The following is a 24,822-nucleotide window of genomic DNA, read 5'->3' on the forward strand; positions in this document are numbered from 1 at the left end:
TCAAATGATAGCTTTGCATGATTCTAGATCGCTTATTTCATTTCAGTAGTTTCGATTTCATTATGGGGGACTGGTGTACATGGGAGGGGTATATTTCCCAGAATACAACACGAGGAGAGGCTGAAATATGACGTTTATATTTAATCATGGTACCACTAGGGAGGGGATGGGAAGAAAGTGCTAAGCTACCCGAAACATAAACCAAGTCGGCATTTGCGCTGCACCGGTAAATGTTTTCTGTGTTGTATATTTGTTTCTAGTGGAGCCCTGAACTTTTACTTTGCCAATTTTATCTGCTTCGACGGGAGATTTATCGATAGACAGCCAGTCAAACTAACGTTAGCTGGCAAGCTAGCACTACGTTAGTTCACAGATTTTTAGCTAGCGGTAACGTTGCCGAACTAGTTAGCTAGTAACGTTCGATATCTAAGCATAACATACCCTGCTTGTTGTTTTACGCTGCATGCTTGGTAGCTGCTTATCATGCACTTGTTCGTTGGTATTATAGCTAGTCTGAAACGTTGATGATTAACGTTAGCTAGATTGACATTATTTTCAACTAACACTATCGTACAAGCCAACGTTACGTTAGCTAAACGTTAGCAAAATAGCGGTCAAAAAATAGCTGTCATGTTTTCATTTGAGTTAACATGCTATGTAAAAGTGTTTAACTAGCGAGACATTTACATATTAACGTTAGCTAGTTTGCTAAGTTAGTTAATTGAACTGTCATGTCGATCGAAGTCAACTAGCTAACTATTGATATCTTTATTTACCTAAGGTTATCTAGTTATTACGAACGTTATCAGGATGGAAGTTGGTTGTCCTTGCAACGCTAAAGTTAGTTGCCCAACGAACGTTAGCTACCTAGCCAAATAATTACAACTATTCACAAACGCTCTAGCTAGCTACTAGTGATGTCGTCGCGTTGTATGGAGCCTTTAGTCAAAAGGCGAAATCACAGATGTGTGACATGCCATCTTTAACTTGTCTCCTGAATGTGTTTGTAAATATCGTTGGTGTGTAATCCTAGCTAAGGTAATACTCACTGTCCATGATAAATCAACTTTGGCAGGCACCCAGTGGCGGTTCTAGACCATTTCAACTGGGGGGCCAAGCTGGGGCCAGTTGTACTGTTAAGAGAGGCCAGTTACATTAGACGTTATTGTTGTCATATCGTTTTCTTCACTGCATTAGCAGGCAAAAGACCACATAATCATCATTGTTGCCACTGTCTAATAATGGATGTAAAAAAAGAACAATAGCAAAAATTAGTTATGTAAAAATTATTTTATACTCCACATTTAGGGGGGCCACAAGGGGGTCCAAAATTGTTGTCACAGGGGCACTGCCCCCCCAGAACCGCTAGTGCTGGCACCACTGTGCTGTCAAACGAAATCAGGAAGTTCTAGAACTATATGGGTGGCGAGATGGTTAGTGCCTAGGAACATACAGACCATTCAAATGAAACCAAATCAAATGTTATTTGTCACATGCTTTGTAAACAACAGGCAGAATAACTGTGAAATGCTTACTTACGACCCTTCCCAACAATGCAGAGAATAAAAAAATAGAAAAAGTTATCAATCCGGAATGTTCTATAGTGCGGGACGAAGGACCAGTACCATGTGCGAGGTAATAGGTGTATATATGTACATATAGGCTCCCTATGTACACTGCTCAAAAAAATAAAGGGAACACTAAAATAACACATCCTAGATCTGAATGAATGAAATAATCTTATTAAATACTTTTTTCTTTACATAGTTGAATGTGCTGACAACAAAATCACACAAAAATAATCAATGGAAATCCAATTTATCAACCCATGGAGGTCTGGATTTGGAGTCACACTCAAAATTAAAGTGGAAAACCACACTACAGGCTGATCCAACTTTGATGTAATGTCCTTAAAACAAGTCAAAATGAGGCTCAGTAGTGTGTGTGGCCTCCACGTGCCTGTATGACCTCCCTACAACGCCTGGGCATGCTCCTGATGAGGTGGCGGATGGTCTCCTGAGGGATGTCCTCCCAGACCTGGACTAAAGCATCCGCCAACTCCTGGACAGTCTGTGGTGCAACATGGCGTTGGTGGATGGAGCGAGACATGATGTCCCAGATGTGCTCAATTGGATTCAGGTCTGGGGAATGAGCGGGCCAGTCCATAGCATCAATGCCTTCCTCTTGCAGGAACTGCTGACACACTCCAGCCACATGAGGTCTAGCATTGTCTTGCATTAGGAGGAACCCAGGGCCAACCGCACCAGCATATGGTCCCACAAGGGGTCTGAGGATCTCATCTCGGTACCTAATGGCAGTCAGGCTACCTCTGGCGAGCACATGGAGGGCTGTGCGGCCCCCCAAAGAAATGCCACCCCACACCATGACTGACCCACCGCCAAACCGGTCATGCTGGAGGATGTTGCAGGCAGCAGAACGTTCTCCACGGCGTCTCCAGACTGTCACGTCTGTCACATGTGCTCAGTGTGAACCTGCTTTCATCTGTGAAAAGCACAGGGCGCCAGTGGCGAATTTGCCAATCTTGGTGTTCTCTGGCAAATGCCAAACGTCCTGCACGGTGTTGGGCTGTAAGCACAACCCCCACCTGTGGACGTTGGGCCCTCATACCACCCTCATGGAGTCTGTTTCTGACCGTTTTGAGCAGACACATGCACATTTGTGGCCTCCTGGAGGTAATTTTGGAGGGCTCTGGCAGTGCTTCTCCTGCTCCTCCTTGCACAAAGGCGGAGGTAGCGGTCCTGCTGCTGGGTTGTTGCCCTCCTACGGCCTCCTCCATGTCTCCTGATGTACTGGCCTGTCTCCTGGTAGCGCCTCCATGCTCTGGACACTACGCTGACAGACACAGCAAACCTTCTTGCCACAGCTCGCATTGATGTGCCATCCTGGATGAGCTGCACTACCTGAGCCACTTGTGTGGGTTGTAGACTCCGTCTCATGCTACCACTAGAGTGAGAGCACCGCCAGCATTCAAAAGTGACCAAAACATCAGCCAGGAAGCATAGGAACTGAGAAGTGGTCTGTGGTTACCACCTGCAGAACCACTCCTTTATTGGGGGTGTCTTGCTAATTGCCTATAATTTCCACCTGTTGTCTATTCCATTTGCACAACAGCATGTGAAATGTATTGTCAATCAGTGTTGCTTCCTAAGTGGACAGTTTGATTTCACAGAAGTGTGATTGACTTGGAGTTACATTGTGTTGTTTAAGTGTTCCCTTTATTTTTTTGACCAGTATATATATATGGGCTCCCCAGAGGTCTAAGGCACTGTAGCTCAGTGCAAGAGGCATCACTGCAGTCTCTGGTTCAAATCCAGGCTGCATAACATCTGGCCATGATTGGCCCGGTGTTGGCTGGGGTAGGCCAGCATTGTAAATAAGAATTTGTTCTTAACTGATAATAATATAGGTAGAAATAAAACAAAAAGTGTGTGTAGGTAGGAATAAAGTGACTAGGCAACAGGATAGATCATAAACTGTATCAGCAGCGTATGGGATTAGTCAAAATAGTGTAAAAAACGGTCAATACAAATACTCTGGGTAGCTATTTGGTTAAATATTTAACTAAAGTATTTAGTAGTCTATAGATTGGGGGTAGAAGCTGTTCATGCTCTTGTTGGTTCCAGACTTTGTTCATCGGTCCAGCTTCTCGTGCGGTAGCAGAGAGAGCAGTCTATGACTTGGGTGGCTGGAGTCTTTGACAATTTTTAGGGCCTTCCTCTGACACCACCTGGTATAGAGGTCCATTTGGGTGTTATTGGATTTATTTGCTATTTGTTAGCCACTCTGACACATTTTCTACATCGAATTAGTAGCCTTCTGCAGTTGAGCTGGCTCCTTATTGGAAATGGTTCAAATCTACCCATGTAACAGTCATACTCAGGCTAATTCATACAACAAATTCCATTTATAGCTACATCTAGACCTTATTCCAATGCATCGTAGAGAATAGATGAGTTTTATAATTTCACTCCAGCATTAGGGAATAGGTATAACTGTCTACCTTTTAGACAAGTGTTATGGCGCTATGCATGGCATGTTTGAAGATGACGAGTAGCCTACACTATACCACTTTAGTAACCAAACTTTAGGCTATAGATTTTATGGTTTTTAACTGGTACTGCCAGAGAACTGTTCAGGTATCTTCTCTAGCTGCATTCTCAACAGTTAGGTGTTTGCTTCTAGAGCAAGTGTTCCATGCTTGTCTTTGGCATAAAAATAGCTGCTCTGCATTGTCCAACTTTACCTAACTTTTGCAATACTCAACCAAATAACTTTACAAGTATCTATATTCTGCTCTTGGAAGGTGGAAAAATTAGCCTCAAGTGTCAAAGCCTTTTTGTTTTTTGTTTTTCCCCTCAAATTTCCTGTTTACAGTATTTTATTTGGAGTCATGTAGGCCTTCCCCTTTTGGCCAAATAGCTACTGCGTTTGCCCAGGTCACTGACAGAAGCTAGGCTCTAGCTACTTTCATTGCAAGGAATCATAATTTGTTATATTCTTTACTTCAATGGCTCTAGACGTAGCAAGCAGAGAGATTGTTTCTGTTAACAGAATTGTTTTGAAATTCAGGAAGAGGTAGGTCAGCACTCACAGCCCTGCATTTAAAATGAACACTTTGATTTTTGAAGGGGCACAGCACAACTCCTAATAGCCACCACCCTCACACTTTCCTGTCTATCCTCCACTGTGCAGGAACAAGTGAGCACGCCGTCCTCTGTGCACACTCATCCACCAGAGGCGGCCAGCCCAGCTGGGACCATGAGCGAGCGTGGCCCTCGCACGGAGGCCTCCATGTTTTTGCAGGTGGAGGTGGACCACTTCGAGCGCGATGACAAAGAGGACAACGATGAAGACAAGATGGCGCACTACGACGACGACAAAGATGACGACGACCTGATGTCGGCACCCTCGGGCTCCCGCGTCTACGACCGCACTACGGTGCTCATCGAGCAGGACCCCATCCGGCTGGACGAGGAGGGAGAGGAGGACCATGGACACTGCGTTGGGGGGGACCACGACGACGGGGGCGCTTTCCTGGTGGACGGGGATGAGGAGGAGGAGGAAGAGGAGGAAGGCTCTATGACCTTCATGGGCGACCAGGACGGCATGTCGCAGGGATACGTGCATCACACCATCTCGCCTGACCAGATCCAGTTCATCATCAACCCGGGGTCCATGGCCATGCCGCGCAACATCGAGGGGGCCACCCTCACCCTGCACTCGGAGTGTCCGGAGACCAAGCAAAGAGAGGTATGTTGGCTTACGTGCCCCCTCACCAATGAAATGCGTGGTGTGACGCTGTGTGGAGGTCATACAGCGTGTTTGAGGGGATTAGTTTGGGCATGGCAAGGCGCAGAATCACTAATCTTGATCACATAATGAGTAGTCATTCAGAATCCAAGGTGGTTTGTAGATCAGGGATATTGCACTGCCTGAATTAAATGTACTTGATCTCAACACACAATTAGCCTAGTGTGTTGTGTTAAGTAACAATACTAGAGACCCCATGTTGAGAGAGAGCAACGAGAGGCGTGAGCAGGGAGAGTAAATTCACTGGGTGAACGAAATGCTTTGATTTGCCTAGTGAGCTACGTTCTCCTCAAGACCTTTCTGCTTCCACCTGGTTTCAGTGGTGTAAAAAAATACTTTAAAGTACTACTTCAGTAGTTTTTTGGGGTATCTGTACATTACTTTACTATTTATGTATTTGACGACTTTTACTTTTACTTCACTACATTCCTGAAGGAAATAATGTACTTTTTACTCCATACATTTTCCCTGACACCCAAGTACTCGTTACATTTTGAATGCTTAGCAGGACAGGAAAAGAGAAAATCCCTGGTCATCCCTACTGCATCTGATCTGGCAGACTCACTAAACACATGCTTTGTTTGTAAATTATGTCTGAGTGTTGGAGTGTGCCTCTGGCTCTCCGTAAATTAAAAAAAACAAGAAAATCATGCTTAATATAAGGAATTTGAAATAATTTTAACTTTTGATACTTAAGTATATTTTAACAATTACTTTTACTTTTGATACTTAAGTATATTTAAAACCAAATACTTTTTTACTTTTACTCTTGATACTTAAGTATATTTAAAACCAAATACTTTTTTACTTTTACTCAAGTGGGATTTTACTGGGTGACTTTTACATGGGTATGACAATTGGTACTTTTTCTACCACTGCGTTGTTTTATATGATACATGTTTAACCCCTCCTCCCCTGTGTACCGTACAGCACACATAGTAAATGACTCATCTGAAGCTTGTGCAGTGTCATTATGATGGCAGGTCTAGTGGCTTCAGACTTTACGCCTAGTTCTTAATCATTGTGTAAGGCACGCTGGTGTGCAGAAGAGTACAATGGAGCTTGTTGGAGGGTTGCACCTCTAGGCTATCTCTTCCTAAAATGCAAAGCAGCACCGTAACAACAGGCTAGCTCAGGGTCACACCAGTGGTCAGTTCAAAACTACTCCTAACCAATCATGATGAGGCCCGGCCAAATATTGCACCCTCAATGCAACAAAGTTCCTGTTTGTTACCAGGTCCCCCTTTGTCACCATGTTGGCCAGTGCCATTAGGGTCCTTGTGCTGTCTTTGTGTTGAAGTGCTCTGCTGGAGTCAGACCACTCCTCCTCCTCCTAGCCTAGCTACTTGCATGATGTCATTGAGGGAGAGAAAATGTGTTTTGCTTACTTACAATTGGATTTATGAAATCTCATCTACAGACTCTGAGCCAAAGATGCAATCACCCCAAACGATTGTTCCTCTCCCAACTCATGATTTGGCATCCGTTCATGTTGCTTCTCCAAAATTTCTGTCCTCATTTTCTTTTGACTTTTGTCATAATTGCAGATGTGGATGCCAAACATTGCAGATGTTATTTTCAATGTTTATCTAGCCTAGGTGTTATACATGTCTCAATGCAACACAAAGCAGTCTTTAGCATACCATTTCAGTAGGTCTTGCGGAATTCTTACATACCATTTCAGTAGGCTTTGCAGCATTCTTACATACCATTTGAGTAGGCCTTGCAGCATTCTTACATACCATTTGAGTAGGCTTTGCAGCATTCTTACATACCATTTTAGTAGGCCTTGCAGCATTCTTACATACCATTTCAGTAGGCCTTGCAGCATTCTTACATACCATTTGAGTAGGCCTTGCAGCATTCTTACATACCATTTGAGTAGGCCTTGCAGCATTCTTACATAGCATTTCAATAGGCCTTGCAGCATTCTTACATACCATTTCAGTAGGCCTTGCAGCATTCTTACATACCATTTCAGTAGGCCTTGCAGCATTCTTACATACCATTTCAGTAGACCTTGCAGCGTTCTTACATACCATTTCAGTAGGCCTTGCAGCATTCTTACATACCATTTGAGTAGGCCTTGCAGCATTCTTACATACCATTTCAGTAGGCTTTGCAGCATCTAGTTGCATTAGACACTCTCTGTGTTGCTTACTACTGGAGTGCTCTTTCCCCGCTGTGCATGTGGGAGGCAATGGCATGCCAATCTAGTTAACCTGTGTGATTTGAAGTGATGCTGCAGAAGTGGGGGAGTCGGTCGTGAAGCTGTGGGGGTTGAATAACAACACAGTACAGCTGATCCGCTGTAGCAGCACTGCAGCCAGGCTCCTCACTGTGTGGGGTGCATGTTCATACTTCTTACTTCCCTTCCTTCTCTCTTGTGTTAGATAAATATATATAATTGCACTCTTTATGCACATTCATAAGACCTTACACACTCACGCACACTGACACTCCAACACACACACACGCACATAATCACTTAATTTGCTCACACACACATAATATGCACACATTTATTCTGACTCTACACGCACACACACATTCATCAAATACGCTGCTACTACTCTGTTTATCATATGTCCTGATGCGTAGTCACCTTGCCCCTATACGTATCACTCCAGTACACTCCCTGCATATTGTAAATATGGCATTGGAACTGATCCTATATATACCTTCTTACTTTCTCATGTTCTTAGTTCTATTTCTTGTGTGTTTTTGCGCTACCTTGTGTTATTTTTACTACATTGATATTGATTACTGCATTGTTGGGTTTAGAGCTTGCAAGAAAAGCATTTCACTGTACTTGTGCACATGACATTGAAACTTGAATGAATAGCACAACCAGTCAGTCATTAGGCCTAGTATCACCAAGGGACACGTTATGCTGGGTCGTATTCATTAGTGCACAATGTAGCAAAACGTTTCGCAACGGACAAGTTCAGGTAATCCTTTCGTATTTCAGTCACTTTTCTTCCGTTTGGACCCTGATGAATATGACCTCCGGCTGGGGGGTTTTCCTTCTATCTCCTCCTTAAACATAGGCCAACAGTTGTCTTAGCCATCTCGCGCTGCGTTTCTGTTAGGCTCCAGTGATTTGTAGGGTCATGCGGAGCCTGCTAGTGGACCAGTTATCATGGCTGGAATCCATCCTTTTGGAGAAATAATAGAAGACCTCTAGCTCTAAAAAATAACTTGAATTGGACAGGCTGCCTCACTATTGTGTCTAGTAGGGTGCGATGTGGCGATCCAGGAGTTACGTAAGGGGATGTAAGCCATTGTTGACTATTTATTAAGGGAAAAGAGTGTTGTTTTTACGCGGTCAGGGCTGGTTGACTTTCTCTTGAAATTTGTGTAACAAAGCGGTTTTTTTTTTACCCCCAGTCTAGAACAGGATCAAGGCATTAAGTTATGGGGTATAACGCAAGCTCTGAAAATAGATTTGTTTGATGGGGGGGGATAAAGCTTGGATGGGAAGGCTTTGTGTTATGACAATGTAAGCTAGTGTGTTCTATGGGTATACGAAGGAGGGGAAAGGAGCCGGCTTTATTCTCTCCCCGGGGCCTTTTGTGTGAGACCAGAACAGAGCCGTAGGACTGACTGCCACGGCCGCTGCATGCGGAGACTGCTGAGTTGAAACACGGTGCACATCAAAATCAGTCCGATGGAAATGGATGGGGGGGTCAAGTCACTGATGTCATGTGCGCTTACCCGCTCATGCGCCGTGTCATTGTTGCCTGTGCAAACATACCCCGTTTGTTTCTCACTCTGGCTCTCATCCTATCGCCTCGCCTCCTTCTCAACCATATTGGAGGAGGAGAAGGTCCAAGGTCCCTCCCCTCGAACCTTATTATCCAAAGTCTTTTGAGAGGCGAGGAGAGATGTCGCAAAGAATCAAGGAAAGATTAATTAAGAAAAAGGAATTGTCTTCTTGTTTGTCACTTAGGTGAAGCGGTACCAGTGCATGTTTGAGGGCTGCACACGGACCTACAGCACGGCGGGCAACCTGCGCACGCACCAGAAGACCCACCGGGGCGAGTACACGTTTGTGTGCAACCAGTTGGGCTGCGGCAAGGCCTTCCTCACCTCCTACAGCCTGAAGATCCACGTGCGCGTTCACACCAAGGAGAAGCCCTTTGAGTGCGACGTGCAGGGCTGCGAGAAGGCCTTCAATACTCTATACAGGTGAGGCTCGACTAACACAAAGTTTACCAGCTGCATGTCGAAATATTCCCAGACATGCTGACTAATCGGATGACTATCTATTTACAGGTAACTGCCAAAATAAACGAAACGCCAACATAAATTGTGTTAATAGGGTGTTGGGAAACCACGAGCCGCCATAACAGCGTCAGTGCACCTTGGCATAGATTCTACAAGTGTCTGGAACTTTATTGGAGGAATGCAACACCATTCTTCCACCAGAAATTCCACCATTTGGTGTTTTGTTGATGGTGGTGGAAAATTGTCTCAGGCGCCGCTCCAAAATGTACCATAAGTGTTCAATTGGGTTGAGAGCTGGTGACTGAGACACACACACACACACACCCTTTAAGCTCTTTTGAGACCCCTCTTTCAAAGTTACTGAGATCTCTTATTGTAGTCATGGTAGCCAAAATAATGGGCAACTGGGCATTTTTATACATGACCCTAAACATGATGGGATGTTAATTGCTTAATTAACTCACCTGTGTGGAAGCACTTGCTTTCAGTATACTTTGTATCCCTCATTTACTCTTTTATTTTGGCAGTTACCTGTATATGTAGGCCTATACTAAAGATGGATAGATAATAGATCAAAGGTAACAGGTAATAAATGATATGTAAAATAGATAATAACTAAGATAATAGATACAATATAAAAATATGTAAAGTGACATATCTAGCCTACACTTGGGGCCTAAAATGCCACTCAGATTCTTTACCATAATAAAAACACAAAACAACAGATGACCATGCTTGTTAATTTTCTTAAACAAGAAATGTATTAGAAGTAATGTGGTATATTACTCAATTTCATTATTTTATCCAAAATGTTCAGCAGCCCCTTTAAGGGTGGGAGGTTACAGTAGTAATGGGGCCACTTGAGTCGTGTCACACGTGTCTGTGATTTGGGATCAGACTAGGACATCTCGTCGGTATCAGTTGAAGCAGCAGACTCAACTAACGTTGAAAAACAACCGAGCTTGTGAACAAAACAATGTGAATAGCCTATAAACACGAGGACAAAGACTAAATTAGACACATTTTTTTCATTTTTACCCCGTCCCCCCGTCCCATTAAGCAAAATGGCGTTGAAAAAAATACCTATTTTCCAGACATTGAAGTTATGTTCAAATTAGGTTCTGAATGAAAGGTGAAAAGATACTTATTTTCCTGATGTTGAAAATGTATTTTCCAGATGTTGAAATCAGGCAAATTTTTGGGTTCTGATTGAAAGTTAAAAATAGACAACTATAAATTACTTATGTTTGGCCCCAAATCAAGGCTGGTTTAGACGGTACAAAATCTGAACCAAACATAGACGGCGTGTTGGGAATGGACAGGCAAAATATCTTGCGGCCTTCCTTCAAAAAGGGGCACTCACTGCTTATCAAAAGGCGGCATCAGTGCTCACCTAAAAAGCCAATATGCCACTGGTTGAGAGAAATTGTCATTATTTTAAGAATTAAGTTAGGTTTTATGTGTTGTTGGAGGTGCATCTTGGCCAATTTGGCTTAGAAAATGCCGCCCTCGTCAATCTGCCGCCGTAAACGGACGCCTAATCCTGCCTAATGAGCGTGCTGGCAGTGTGTTTGCAGCGCCTCCAAAAATGAATCTATCAGCGCTTCACTCAGGGCGCACAGCTCCCCTGCCAGGCAGTGTTGCTACGCGAGGTGGGATATAAGATTCGTCATTATTTGTATGATTAGTAGTTATGAAACAAAACAGCACAAATAATTTGGAAACGCTACTGCAACATCTTTCTAACCCGCACATGCTCATACTTGACTTTTTACTATTTTTATTTGCGAATGTAACGCTCTCACTGTAGAGCCGTGCAAGTTGTTGGTAAAATAGACATTCTTACCCGCCAATACCTAAATCTACTTGCATGTGGCAGGTGTTCATTTTATGCCCTGCCTACACCCATTCAGAGGTATTCTTCCATAGTAGGTTAGCAAACAATGTGTAGGCTTAGGCAGTGTTGCCAACTCCTCAGTAAGGAAAGTAGCTATTGGCTGTCCTAAAAGTCGCCAAATGACGTCATCACCTAATTTGCATAATTGGCCATGTGCATGTAATTGTGATGGACGCTGTAGGAGAGAGGAATAACGTTGTGGGAGAGACAGAAAGTGAGTAAAAAACACCTTAAATATGTTTAGAACTACAAATGAACTTCTGTCGATTCTTGTTTTTTTGTTTTTTTTGTCACAATTCCAACCCTCCTCCTTTATCCGGGCTTGGGACCAGAGTTACTTAGATTTTTATTAAATTTTTTTGTTTGTTAGTTTAGTTTTTTACATTTACATCCCGCCCTGAATGTAAGCCAGGGCGGGATCAGCCAGCGGCGGCTTCCCGCATGCACAATTAATTTGCAGTCTGGACGCGGAGGGGTGAACATCTCCTGTTCTGACTGTAGCTGGGAGGGACTGCTGCGCAAGGACTGGGCCGCCTGTGAGTGCTTTGGGACGGAGGTGGGGCCCACGGCAGCACCCGCTGCTCGTTGAGAAGAGTAAGAACAATACGTGCTTTCACGTCAGAGTCTCCAAAAGTCTCCAATAACACCAGAAAAAGTCGCTAGATTTGTCACTAGTCGCTTTTTTGAAAATGTGTCGCTAGAGTGGTCTGAATACTCGCTAAATATAGCGACAAAGTCGCTAAGTTGGCAACACTGCTTAGGGCTGTAACAGTCATGGATTTTTGGTTGACTGTTATTGGTCAGCTAATTTATCGATGTCATAGTAATAGCTGTTCTAATAGCAAAACCTTTCCCATCCTCAGTCAGCTGTTAGTTCCACAAAAAAAAACGGCTATTTTTATGACGGTCTTCATCCATAACCGTCAATTATGCAGTTATATGGTAATCGTGCCAGCCCTAGGCCTAGTTTCTTCATTCAGTCTGAGATTGCATAAAGAAGGATGTATCAAAAAGAGGATGTGCTTGCTTTTCTTATCTACAGCACATTTTGTCTGTAGGCTGTGGTGGTTCATTTCTGCATTAGCAAATGAGGAGAGTTACAAACTTCACACACCAGTCAGAGTTATACTTAAACTACATCTTTAATAATAAGAGCTTTGCAATAGCACTTTACTTTCAATGATGCGCCATTGAAAGTGACAACACAAAAGTACAAAGATCTTTTATAGCCAAGATACACCCTTCTCAACCTACATGACGAACCACAGATCTTAGGAACAGTTCACAAAGAAAGACTTTTACTTGAGAGAGGAGTATCCCATAGCCAGATGCATTCGCTATAAATTATCATTCAGTTTGGTCCCTAAGACGAGGTTCTAATCTCGTTCCTGGTACTTCATAGCACAAAAACATTACCTCATGTTATTCTGGAACGCTCTTTAGGTTTTATCACCCAAAGACATCGTAAATCTCCTCTCAGTGCTATCTCATAGAGGCCCATCCTCAGTAAAACACACACACACACACACACACACACACAATAGTTAACAGAATACTCTATTCTGTCGAATAAAACAACCATTATTATACAATACAAGCATTATAACATAATATTGCAATTTTCCACGACAAGCCCCAAGCGTTTTGTCAGTCCAAGTACTGAACAGTGAGTGCTTTTATGCATTGTTGGGTGTTCTAGCCTAATTTCAAATCAAAATCACATTTTATTAGTCACATGCGCCGAATACAACAGGTGTAGTAGACCTTACAGTGATATGGACTTTGTTTTATCTCCCAATTTAGTTTTCTAATTTGACTGAGTTCTTTGTTTTGTAGTGTCTGCTGCATTTAGCTTCTTCGGTTTAGCACTCAATGAAGGCATTATAAATGGAGGCCCTCAGCCAGGCCAGTAGTAGGCTAGTCAGCCAGTGGCTCCAGTGTTGTGACATTGAACCGAAGGCCACTGAGACAGGCGGTGGTGGAAGCGTGCCACCATCGACTCCCCTGTCAGGGTCCATTTATCAGCACAGCCAAGCCAATGTGTTGTTTCCCCCTAAACACATTACTTTGCTCTTATCAGAACCATGCTGCCTTGTCCTCTCCAATAAGGAACACGGTGGCACTACATTTCTACTAGGCTACGGGTCCTGTTCATTAGGCACCAAACAGATGAAAACCGACTGAAACAGGGAAGGACTACCTACACTTGCCGAATAAGAATTGCTAATTTTGGTTTTCCATTGCTTCCCCTAATCAACATGACCCTGGATTGTGTCCTTAAAAGTTTTTAAAGCAAGTTTAGGTTGTTATTTTCCAATTTGGTCTCTTTCTCCAGAGAAAGGAGTGCTACCTAATCTTCTAGGCCCGAGTGTTTGCACATTAACAGTCTGTGTTCTAATGTTTTTGGAATGTTTATTTAATTCAAGACGGTGAGAACATTTTCAGCAGCTCAGTATTTTTGCTCTTATTAACAGAGCTACATTTCCACTTGGAAGTAGGCCTACCATTTAAATGTCAATTATTATATTTGAGGTAAAGGAATAAAATTTGACGAAAGGAGCACATAATTTTTCACCCTTAAGTTTTTGATTTTATACTGTAACTCTCCGGTCCGGACCACTGCTTCCTGCTTCTCGATTGGCTCTCGTTGGCTGAGGTTGAAAACATAAACAATAGTACACAACTTCACGTCCATGCAACTTTTTTGGGGGGATTATGACACGGTTAGAAAGCAGTAATAAGCTATCTATCTCTAAGACGTATTCTTCCAAAACGACAAGGAAATTGAATTTATCCCCCAAACGTGACACGTAGCTCCTTTTGAAATCTTCCCCGTGGTTGATTGTAATTATCTCCTCTCGGCAGACTGAAAGCGCACCAGAGACTGCACACGGGGAAGACGTTCAACTGTGAATCGGAGGGATGCACAAAGTACTTTACCACGCTCAGTGACCTGAGGAAGCACATTCGCACTCATACAGGGGAGAAACCATTCCGGTGAGTTCTCCGACTCCACGCACCCACTGTGGTTTATGTTTCACAAGGGGAGGAAAGACCGCTGCCTTGGATATAAAGCAAGGACATTATCTGGTCATGTTTGGATGAGGATGCCTTTTTCTTGATATGAGATCTTCTTTGCATATAAACAAATGTAGCCTAAAGGAGTGGGGGAAAATGCACATTGAGGAAATTATATCTTTCATCTGTTCTGATTAGTTTTGGTTTTGGAAGAACGGTGAGGGGCATGACACTGCTTTGTGGCGCACCAACAACAAACAAAAAAAATATTATGCATCAGGTTTTCTAATTTCCGCATTTTTTTATTATTCTTCGTCAGCTTAATCTCCACATGTTTTTCTCTATTGCTGTTTGCCTTACATTGACCGATCATTTGTGTGATCTTCCCTCTAGGTGTGACCATGATGGTTGCGGCAAGGCGTTTGCTGCCAGCCATCACCTAAAGACGCACGTGCGGACACACACAGGTACGCTTTACTACTACTTCTGTTTGGAAAATAAATTCTCTGTCAAATCTCAGAATGACAGTCAACCAATCATTAATCCACATTCCACACCTCAGAGACAGAGAGTAGCGCTTAATATCTCAATTTTAACATTTTCTAATATTTTATATTAGGAAATGATAGCGTTTGATTTAACATTACTTTTAGATTGGAAAATGTTTGTCAAGCAGACCGAATAGTCATTTCCCTTGGCATACAGTCATTTCCCTTGGCATACAGTGAAGGTGACCCTCTTCCTTCCTCCCTTCTCTCTCGTCTCGCTCCCCCCGCCCTTCCCCCTCCATCCTTCCTTCCATCAGGGGAGAAGCCTTTCAACTGTCCCAGCAACGGCTGTGAGAAAGCATTCAGCAGCCAGTACAGTTTGAAGAGTCACGTCAGGGGCCATGGGGACAAGGGCCAGCCCTTCAGTGTCACCCTCACTCACCCCCTGTCTGAGGTGAGCCATACGTAAATCAAAGCATCTATTTCAGACAGGTCACGTGTGGCTCATTTTTGGTAAGAGCATGGCGCTAGCAACGTCATAGCCGTGGATTCGATTCCTGCTACGGCCACCAATTTAAAAAGAAGTATGCACTCACTGTTCGATGAAAGTGGCTGAATAGAGTGTATTGTTAGTATTCATTTTAATATATCTGGGGTGTTTTTCATGGGTAAAGTAATTTATTTGTACCTACAACATTGTGCCTGCAATCAATACAGTCTGTTTTGATTGTTTTTATGATCTACATTCTATCCTTATGTATCTTTATGACTTTAGATGGCTTTTGCTCAATAATGGAAGGCTTCTTGGCTTCTCCAATGTCTCGTTCTGTTAATGTTTCTAGGCACTGGAAAATGTAAGTTGGGCCTATTCCTCTCTAATTACAGGATGCAAACCATTCACTGTGCCTCAGTGACTTGAGCCTCATCTCGACTGACTCGGAGCTCAGAGAAAACATCCACAATGTGAGTGTGCGCGCATTATTTCATCAGCCCTTATTTGACTTTATAGGTCCATGTATGAACAATTTATTTTGTGGTGGGGTACTATGACAGCAAAAACAACCATATTTGTTTTGTTTCTGTATAAAGGATCAATAAAGGCTTATTGTAAGACAGACATGTATTATCGTGTAATGCTTTGTTACATCTGTGTTACAGTCTCAGAACTTGGACTTGAGCAGTGTTACCCCCGTGAGGATCTTCGAGCTCATGTTCCAGAGTCCGGAGAACAGTGTTAGTCAAGACGATGCACATCCTCACGGCAAGTACCCATCACAATCTATAAACTGTAACTCGGGTTGATTTCAGTGCATTTTCAAGCTAACTTTTGCTCTTTGTATTTGTTAATATTTTTCAGAGAGCCTTGTCGAAGCCTTTGGCCAGGAGACTGGTCAGTCCACCATGGGCGATGGATCCACCCCCATCTCCTTCTCATTCTCCCTCGTCCCTTCCTCCTCATCCTCCTGTTCCCACTCCCACCCACACTCTCACCCTCACTCCGACACCACCTCCACCACTGTCCTGGAGACTTCCTCCCAGCTCCCTCTTAGCCAAACCCCCTCTTCCCAACCGCCAGCATCTCCTGCCACCATTAGTAATGTTACCGCAATCAGCTCCACCCAGCCCCTCACCACCTTCGTACCCTTACCCACTGCCCTGCAGACACCAGATGTGCCTGCCCCCTACGTGGCGCTGCCCGCCCAGACCGCTCCAATAGTGCCCTCTGCTGCGCCAGTAGTGGTGCCAGGCCCAGCCCTCGCCAACGCGGCTCTGGGCGCTGTAGTCGCTGCCACCCCCACAGAGACTGTGCCGCTGCCGGCCGTGGCTCACACTCACACCGTGCCTTTGGCCAGCAACACCAACCCTGCCCTGGCGCCCCCAGCCTCTGCCCCCACCATCGCCCCAAGCCACAGCCACACCCAGAGCCTGCTGCAGCCCAGCATCGTCATGTCTGACCAGAACCTGCAGTGGATCCTTAACACCGCTGCCAACAGCCAACAGAACCCAGAGCAAGCGGTAAGAGTGCCGGTTTGACATGCCGGTTAACATTGAATTGATAGTTTGGGTGGGTGCTGATGCATTTGTGTGGACATCAATGTTGTTTGTTTTCAGCCACACGGAGGTCCAAAAGTGGAGAAGGTCTTCTTTACCACAGCCATACCAGTAGGAGGAAATTCAGGTGAGATTTGTCCTCTACTTTTACCAGTGTGATTATTAACAGCAATAATGCTACACTGACCCACATTAAAAAATACTATAGTATACTGTAGAATAATATACCACACACTGTAGTATTCCTTGATCATGTACAGTACTCACTATATCATTTTGTAGTATATGGTAAAACACTATAGTAAATACTACAGTAATGTCTGCAAAAACACTACAGTTTGCAAAAACACTCGTTTTTAACTATAGCAATACAGCTGTATTTAATTTGCATATAGTCTGCCCGTTCCCCTTCCCCATATCCCAATTTGTGCCACCCATAAGTGAGAAACCTACAAATATTGTGTTCTCTTCAGGTTTTAGAAAAGAGCAGAAGCTCTGAACTATTTGTTCAGACCACAGTCCTACCTACCTACAGGTTATGGAAAATGTGCTATTTTAGTATTTGTCCGGTAGGTTTCCTCAAGGAGAAAGCTCCCACTTTATGCAAATACTACGGTATACTAGTCATGTCCACACACAAAAAAACACTACAGTGATACTACAATAAATTATTTTTACTGTTCTAATTATGTTGGTAACCAGTTTATAATAGCAATAAGGCACCTCTGGGTTTTCTGATATATGGCCAATATACCATGGCTAAGGACTGTGTCCAGGCACTCCGCGTTGCGTCCTGCTTAAGAACAGCACTTAGCCATGGTATAGTGGCCATATACCACACTCCCTCGGGGCTTATTGCTTAATTATAAACTGGGTGGTCCGAGCCCTGAATTCTGATTGGCTGACCGCCGTGGTATATCAGACCGTATAACACGGGTATGACAAAACATTTATTTTTACTGCTCCAATTACGTTGGTAACCAGTTTATAATAGCAATAAGGCACCTCGGAGGTTTGTGGTATATGGCCAATATACCACGGCTAAGGGCTGTGTCCAGGCACTCCGCGTTGCATCATGCATAAGAACAGCCCTTAGCCATTTCGTGCCTAATGAAATACAACCTTTGTTTTGTAATGTGTTACAGGCAACTCTGTCCAGCAGATCGGCCTCAGCCTGCCCGTCATCATCATCAAACAGGAGGAGTCCTGCCAGTGCCAGTGTGCCTGCAGGGACTCTGCTAAAGACAAGCTCTCCAACAAGAGCAGCAACGCCTCGGCAGCAGCACAACAACAGCCCGCAGTGGCCTCCGCTCCTCTACCACCCCCCGCTCTCGTGGCACTGCCCTTTCCCCCCGTACTCCCCCCGGCACCCTCTTCCCCCTTGTGCTGCCTCCCACCGCTCACCTCGGAAGTGAATGAGTCCCCTCCTCTTCCCCAAACAGGAGCGGTACTAGGACTGGGTAGCCCCTCGACCTCTGTACAGACGTCCCCCCCAGGGGTGGCCACGGCAACCAACCCCCCCCCTATCACGTCCATGGTGGCCAAACCATCCGTGTCGGACTTCCTGTCCCTGCAGAGCCCCGAGAGCACGGCCAACATCGAGGCTCTGCTACTGGTGACCAGCAGTGATGACTTCACTATGGCCACCGCTGGCACTAGCACTACCACCAACCCCTAGTGGACACTCAGGCTTCGTTCCTATTCTCCACTCTTCTCTTGCATACTCCCAGTCATGGATTTAAAAGCATTTTTGTGTAAGCATTGGGCAGAGGGAGTTTCTACCATTGTTAAATTAAAGGGAGTGTGCATATGCACACTTTAGGAGAAGGATATAGAATCAGGACGCAGCCGTACCTGCTGATTTACCCACTACGCATCCGCTTTTCAATTACTGTAAGTGAAACTTAATGAGGGGGCTTATTTTGAAAAAGCAGCAAAATGCAATGCCAGTCTAGAAAAGTGTTCTTAATTGGCTGGCTCTCCATCAAACAAGACAAGGTCCTAAGCACTGATCATTTGAAAGGCCCGAGGAACTATTGTGTGCTTCTAATATGGCGTGAAGCTGATTCCTGAGAGCAACAAAACATTGTCTATATCCATGTACTGTACAATAGTTCTTAACTGTAACTATTATGATTAGTTGGTAAGTGATTGACCAGAATGCACTGCATGTGAAGTGAATTGGAATTTCATCAACTATATTTCCTACAAGGAATTAGTGTGGCAGTGTTGCCATTCCCTTAAAAGCAATGTCTTGCTAATGCCATAATGTGAAGAGTAATTTCCAGTGTTTTACCTAAATTAGCTACTGTAGTCCAGATCATTGTTTTGTCTTGTCTCGCTTTGTTCGTTTTTGTCTTTCTTTACAGGTATATTTACTAATTGAAAAAGAAATTGCCTGTGACAGAAGTTGCTTGCCTTTTAAATATAATTTAGAAGTAAATACATTAGTAATAAGCCTATAACTTAATATTTAATTTGTCAATTATTTTTATTTATTGGAGAAAAAAAATCTAAATCTCTGACCTTAGACTGTTATCAAGTCACAGCTTATTCATCATCATTGCTAATTTATTCCACTTTTCGCCCAAGTTTTCTTTTTTAGTCCCCCCCCCGTTACTGATTTCTGTTTTATGGAGCCCCTCTCAATCTGTTTCAGAAAGCTGTTTCAACACTGCACCGTATTGCAATTAATTGTATATCAAGGTTGTCAAAGGTCCTAAATTGAGTTTTGGTCTGCAAAACCTCTTCACAGTGAAATCATGAATCAATTATGAAAATAATAGCTCACAACACTGTTTCTCTATGAATTATGACCCACTCAGGGATGCATCATGGCATATCTAATTTATACAGCTTGAGATTTTCCTTTTATTTAATAAGAGATTGTCCATTTAGACATTTTAGCAGTCAACTGCCCGGATGCCCATCGATTGTAGTAGCCCCCTTTTTCGGCTGCACTCTCCCCTCTTTGTGCACTGTCTAATATGACTAGTTATCTGCGTTATTACTATGACAATATTTAAATACCACTGCTGTCAGAAGGGGTTTCTGAAGGGTGTTGATGATGGTGTAAATACATTTAAATATATGAACACTTATTCCTTCAGATTGTTTTTAGAATGTATTTGTTTTGTATATACATTTTGAATATGTAGACTTGAACCTTGGAGACTAAAGAAAATAGCCCCTGCGCTGCCCTTTTGTCTTTGCATTCTGCCCCCATGCAGATGCTCACACATCTTATGCAGAAGAGTTTAAAATGAAGCCTTATAATGGTTAGTTTTAGGGCCATTGGCTTCTGTGCAGTCAACATAGTATTTATTTTCAAATGCAAGTGTAAGTAACTTTCTTAGAGTATATGACGATATTGTTTCACATGGGACATAATGCAATGATTACAACAAAGAAATAAAAAATTGGAGAGAAGGCACTATGCCTAAATGTCATGTGTAGAGCAACCTTGCCTTACTACAGGATATCTCACTTGCTGTGGCTTACTAAGCTGGCTCCTTGTCTTGTCAATCTTTGCCTATGGCTTGATTTGGACACGCTGCCTGACTACTTCCTCCTGTTCATCTAGTCTTGTTCAATGCCTTTTAGCAGCTGTCTACACCTGGACAAAATTACATTGAAAAGAAATGCTTCATTTTTGGTTTGAAGATTTAACGGATAAATGTGCCAAAAAATCAAATGATCCCCCAATTATTATTTTTCTGTTTTAATTTTTTTATGTGAAGATGTTACTGCAGAAATATACTGTAGACTGAAATTGTTTCTCTTGATTTTTTTGTAGTACTGTATTGTAGACAACTTAATACTTTATTTTACAGATCACTACATCAATGTTGTAGTTGGAAATTGTAATTACATCAACATTTTAATTGCTACTTCACAGGCATTGATGGACAGCAGCTATCATGTTCTATTATTTAGCATGGAAAGAGGGGCTGAGATCCAACCTAGGCCTCATCATGTATCATAGGATAACAGAGTACGCAGGAAATCTTTGTCTGGCAGACCTGAGTAGGAGAAATGTGTAAACTAACATGGGCTTTGCCCTTTTCCTGTTTTGAGATTTAACCGATATCAAAACTTGATGATAACCTGGAATATTGATTCATGTAGTTAGCACTTAAAATTGGGTCCACTAGAATGTGAATTATCAAATGTTAAATAATTAGTTTCTTATTGATATTTATACTAAATAAAAATATTAACGCAACCATTTTTTAAAGATTTTACTGAGTTAGTTCAGAAAAGGAAATCAGTAAATTTGAAATAAATTCATTAGGCTCTAATCTATAGATTTCACATGGGAGGGCATAGGCCCACCCACTAGGGAGCCAGGCCCAGCCAATCAGAATGTGTTTTTCCCAACAAAAGGGCTTTATTACAGACCTAAATAATCATCAGTTTCATCAGCTGTCTCGGTGGCTGGTCTCCGACAACCCCACAGGTGAAGAAGTTGGATGTGGAGGTCCTGGGCTGGCGTGGTAACACGTGGTCTGCGGTTGGACGTATTGCCAAATTCTCTAAAACGATGGATGTGGCTTATGGTAGAGAAATGAACATTCAATTCTCTGGCAACAGCTCTGGTGGACATTTCTGCAGTCAGCATGCCAATTGCACGCTCCCTCAAAACTTGACATCTGTGGCATTATGTGCCCAGCATAAGGTGCACCTGTGTAATGATCATGCTTTTTAGTCAGCTTCTTGATATGCCACACCTGTCAGGTGTATGGATTCTCTTGGCAAAGGAGAAATGCTCACTAACAGGGATGTAAACAAATTTATGCACGAAATTAGAGAGAAGTATTTTGGGACTATGGAACATTTCTTGGATGTTTTATTTATTTTCATGAAACATGGGACCAACACTTTACATGTTGCATTAATATTTTTGTTCAGTATAGGTATTCCCCCAACAATGCTGGTCAATAACTTGATGTATTGTAAATATGAACCCTGACCCACCCTCTTACTGCCCTCAACATGTTCACATCCAATTCGATGCATACCTTTTTAAAGAAAATATCTATGCAATGATTTGACTGCAGTATTCCTTAAAGTACAAAATGCAACAACAACAAATCATGACCAACCTTTTACATCAATGTCTTGGTCTAAGTAATTCTGTTAAATCAATATTCATGTTTGCTAATGTCAACTTTCAAGGCTCAACTTTCTCATTTGCGAAGCTCCATGTATGTAACCATTTTTGCTCACCAATCTTTCAGTATTCAACTTAGCGGTATGACCAACTTGGCATCCTATTTTGATCACCATGATCATCCATTTTATGTGAAGGTCCAATTTATTATGTGTGATGTTTGAGGTGGGGCTGTGAGCCTGGGCATTGAAAGGTTTTTTTTTTTATTATTTTTTTACCCCCATTGCTTTCCATTGAATATTGAATCGTGTCTCTTTTTTTTTTTTTTACATGTACTTGTTTTGCCTCCCATGTGAGTTACCTGGTTAAACACTAACTGGATTTGCTTCGGGAAAAAATTACAATATATGATTCTGTTGTAAGAATTATTTGTGTCAAATGTTGTACGCTGCATCTTTTTAAAAGTTTTGGGTGAAAAACAATCTTTTCTTGTTCTCATACTGTATGTGCTGTTTTTGCTCAAGTCATCTCATTTAACTTTATGTTAATCTGTAAGGGTGATACAAATTTGGACCCGATTTGTTAACCCAATTTAACAGTTTAGACCAATTGTTAGAATTGAAAGTGCTGGTTCTACCTTTGCTAGAAGATACTGACCCTACTGTTATGCTTGTTTACACTGAGCTGCACTAGGCTAAAAACGCAATCATGTTACATTAAGACACTGGAGCCGGCACCAGATATGGGTGGGAAAACGTACCTCAATGCAGGGATGGGATATGCCACTGTACTCCCAAAAAACTGCCCTTTTAATCCTCATGCTAGCTAGCAGTAGCCACAGCAGCCATTATGGAATGGCACAGATATCCACTAGTTACCACAAAGTCTAAATTGGCTATATTGTAAAACGTCATGAAAACAAGCTTTCTTAATTTAAGGAAAGGGTTAGGCATAAGATTAGCAGTGCAGTTAAGGTTAGTTTTAAAATTATATTTTGAGGAGAGAAATGGAAGAAATAGGTGGGGTTTATGACTGAATTCATGAAAAATTAAGAAAAGCAAATTTTAGTTAAGGTAGGCAATGTGATTAGGTTTAAAATCACATTTTGAGAAGAGAAATGGCAGGGTCTATGTCTGTAGCAGCTAGTGATGACCAAGGGTGTGTCACATTGAACAAAGAAGCTAGCTGATTGGCTGACACTGCCATTCCAAAATGGCTACGGTGAATACTGCTAGCTAGCAGGAGCACAAAAATTATAGTTTTCAGGGAAAACTAGCAGTATTTCAATCTTCTCTATGGATCTGTGTAAAGGTAAAATTGAGTGCAGTAGAATATCCCAGAGGTACGTTTTCCGACACATCTCGCGCCAGCTCCACAGTGGCCAGAGCAGCAGGTAGCCTAGCAGTTAAGAGTGTTGGGCCAGTAACCGAAAGGTCGCTGAATCGAATCCCCAAGCCAACCAGGTGAAAAATCTGTCTGTGCCAATGAGCAAGGCACTTAACCCTAATTGCTCTGGATAAGAGCGTTTACTACATGACTAAAATGTAAACGTAACCATGGTTCTGACCCCCAGTAGAGCTGTGTAAACAAGGGTTGAGTCTGTCATGTTCAGCCTTTATGGAATACATTTTACTTAACCTGTAGGTTCAATTGTCAGGCGAATAACAGCTCAAATCGGGATTTTGTTCTTTTTTTGTAGCCATTGGTCAGATGCTTAGAATGGTGAGTTCATGGGTGCAAAACACTGGCAGTTGAGGTTTTGAAAAAGCAGTTTGTATTTTGGAATTCTGTTCATAGTTAAGTACACATGATTGTTTTAATACTCAATGTGTAAAATGAGGGGGAAACTTAATGCTTCCAGAGGAATGTCTTCAACACCCAAAGAGTGAGAAGTTGTGAAGGATTTCTATTTTTAAAAGAATGTATCGTGAAATTGGTTTGCTTACGTTTGTTTTGTATGAAGTAGTATTGTATAATAAAGCAATTACTTTTTGAATTGAGAGCAATATAATAGTGATGAAATCTTATCGGACGTGTCTCCCATTTTTGCCCAAGCGAAAAAGTTAGATGAACCATGATAGATTTTATTGACATACCAAATGATTCACATTTCCACCATGAGTAAAATCAGTCACTTCGGAGCAGGGAATGATCCATCACTAAGGTTCTTCTCCTGTGGGGTTCAGAGAGATACTTCGGTTTGGTGGTTGACACATTTTTTCAGAGTTTGAAGCATGGAGAAACATACCCTTAAAATACCCTGCATGTCCACCAAGTCCTTCAGAACAGTGTTGCAGAGATCCATCTGTTCCTTCAGGGAGACCAACTGGTCTTGGAGGTCTTCAAGTAAACTGTGCTGACCAAAACAAGGAGTTGACTTTTTGGTAATAAAATTAAAAGTTACCCTACAAACCAGAAACCAATAGAATGTAAAACCTCATAATTCAGTAAAGCACATAAATGTAGTTGACCATAAATAAGGTTATGAATTTTATTTAGATTTAGTGTCTGGATACCTTCAGTTTACTACCTCCAATTAGAGGTACTTTTTGAAGAATAAATTAAAGTCCCATTGCCAACCTGTGTGTTTAAAGAGTCTGTCTCATCATTTTGGGGAGCTGGAGCCCTCACCATATTATCTACAATGGAAATTACATTACAATTAAACAGATATATGGTTATTTGTGTAGTAA

General features: G+C 42.5%; 1 protein-coding gene across 1 annotated transcript; it reads left to right on the forward strand.

Annotated features, from left to right (window-relative positions):
* The first annotated feature begins 103 nt into the window (after positions 1-103).
* LOC106583245 (metal regulatory transcription factor 1) lies at positions 104-24,129 on the forward strand. Its single transcript, XM_014167197.2, has 11 exons — positions 104-226; positions 4,714-5,271; positions 9,284-9,522; positions 14,324-14,455; positions 14,870-14,943; positions 15,282-15,418; positions 15,850-15,927; positions 16,123-16,225; positions 16,322-16,980; positions 17,077-17,143; positions 18,162-24,129. The coding sequence occupies exons 2-11, from the start codon at positions 4,780-4,782 to the stop codon at positions 18,692-18,694; spliced, it is 2,514 nt and encodes an 837-aa protein (XP_014022672.1). The 5' UTR covers positions 104-226; positions 4,714-4,779; the 3' UTR covers positions 18,695-24,129.
* Positions 24,130-24,822: the final 693 nt, after the last annotated feature.

Source organism: Salmo salar, chromosome ssa02 (assembly GCF_905237065.1).
Source record: "Salmo salar chromosome ssa02, Ssal_v3.1, whole genome shotgun sequence".
Lineage (NCBI taxonomy): Eukaryota > Metazoa > Chordata > Actinopteri > Salmoniformes > Salmonidae > Salmo > Salmo salar.

What these genes read in the sequence shown, in the direction of transcription:
- LOC106583245 (XM_014167197.2), top strand. Translation starts at nt 4,780, where the DNA reads ATGAGCGAGCGTGGCCCTCGCACGGAGGCCTCCATGTTTTTGCAGGTG. An exon ending in GCCTTCAATACTCTATACAG is followed by an intron (nt 9,523 to 14,323) that starts GTGAGGCTCGAC and finishes TCCTCTCGGCAG; the next exon opens with ACTGAAAGCGCACCAGAGAC. An exon ending in ACAGGGGAGAAACCATTCCG is followed by an intron (nt 14,456 to 14,869) that starts GTGAGTTCTCCG and finishes TCTTCCCTCTAG; the next exon opens with GTGTGACCATGATGGTTGCG.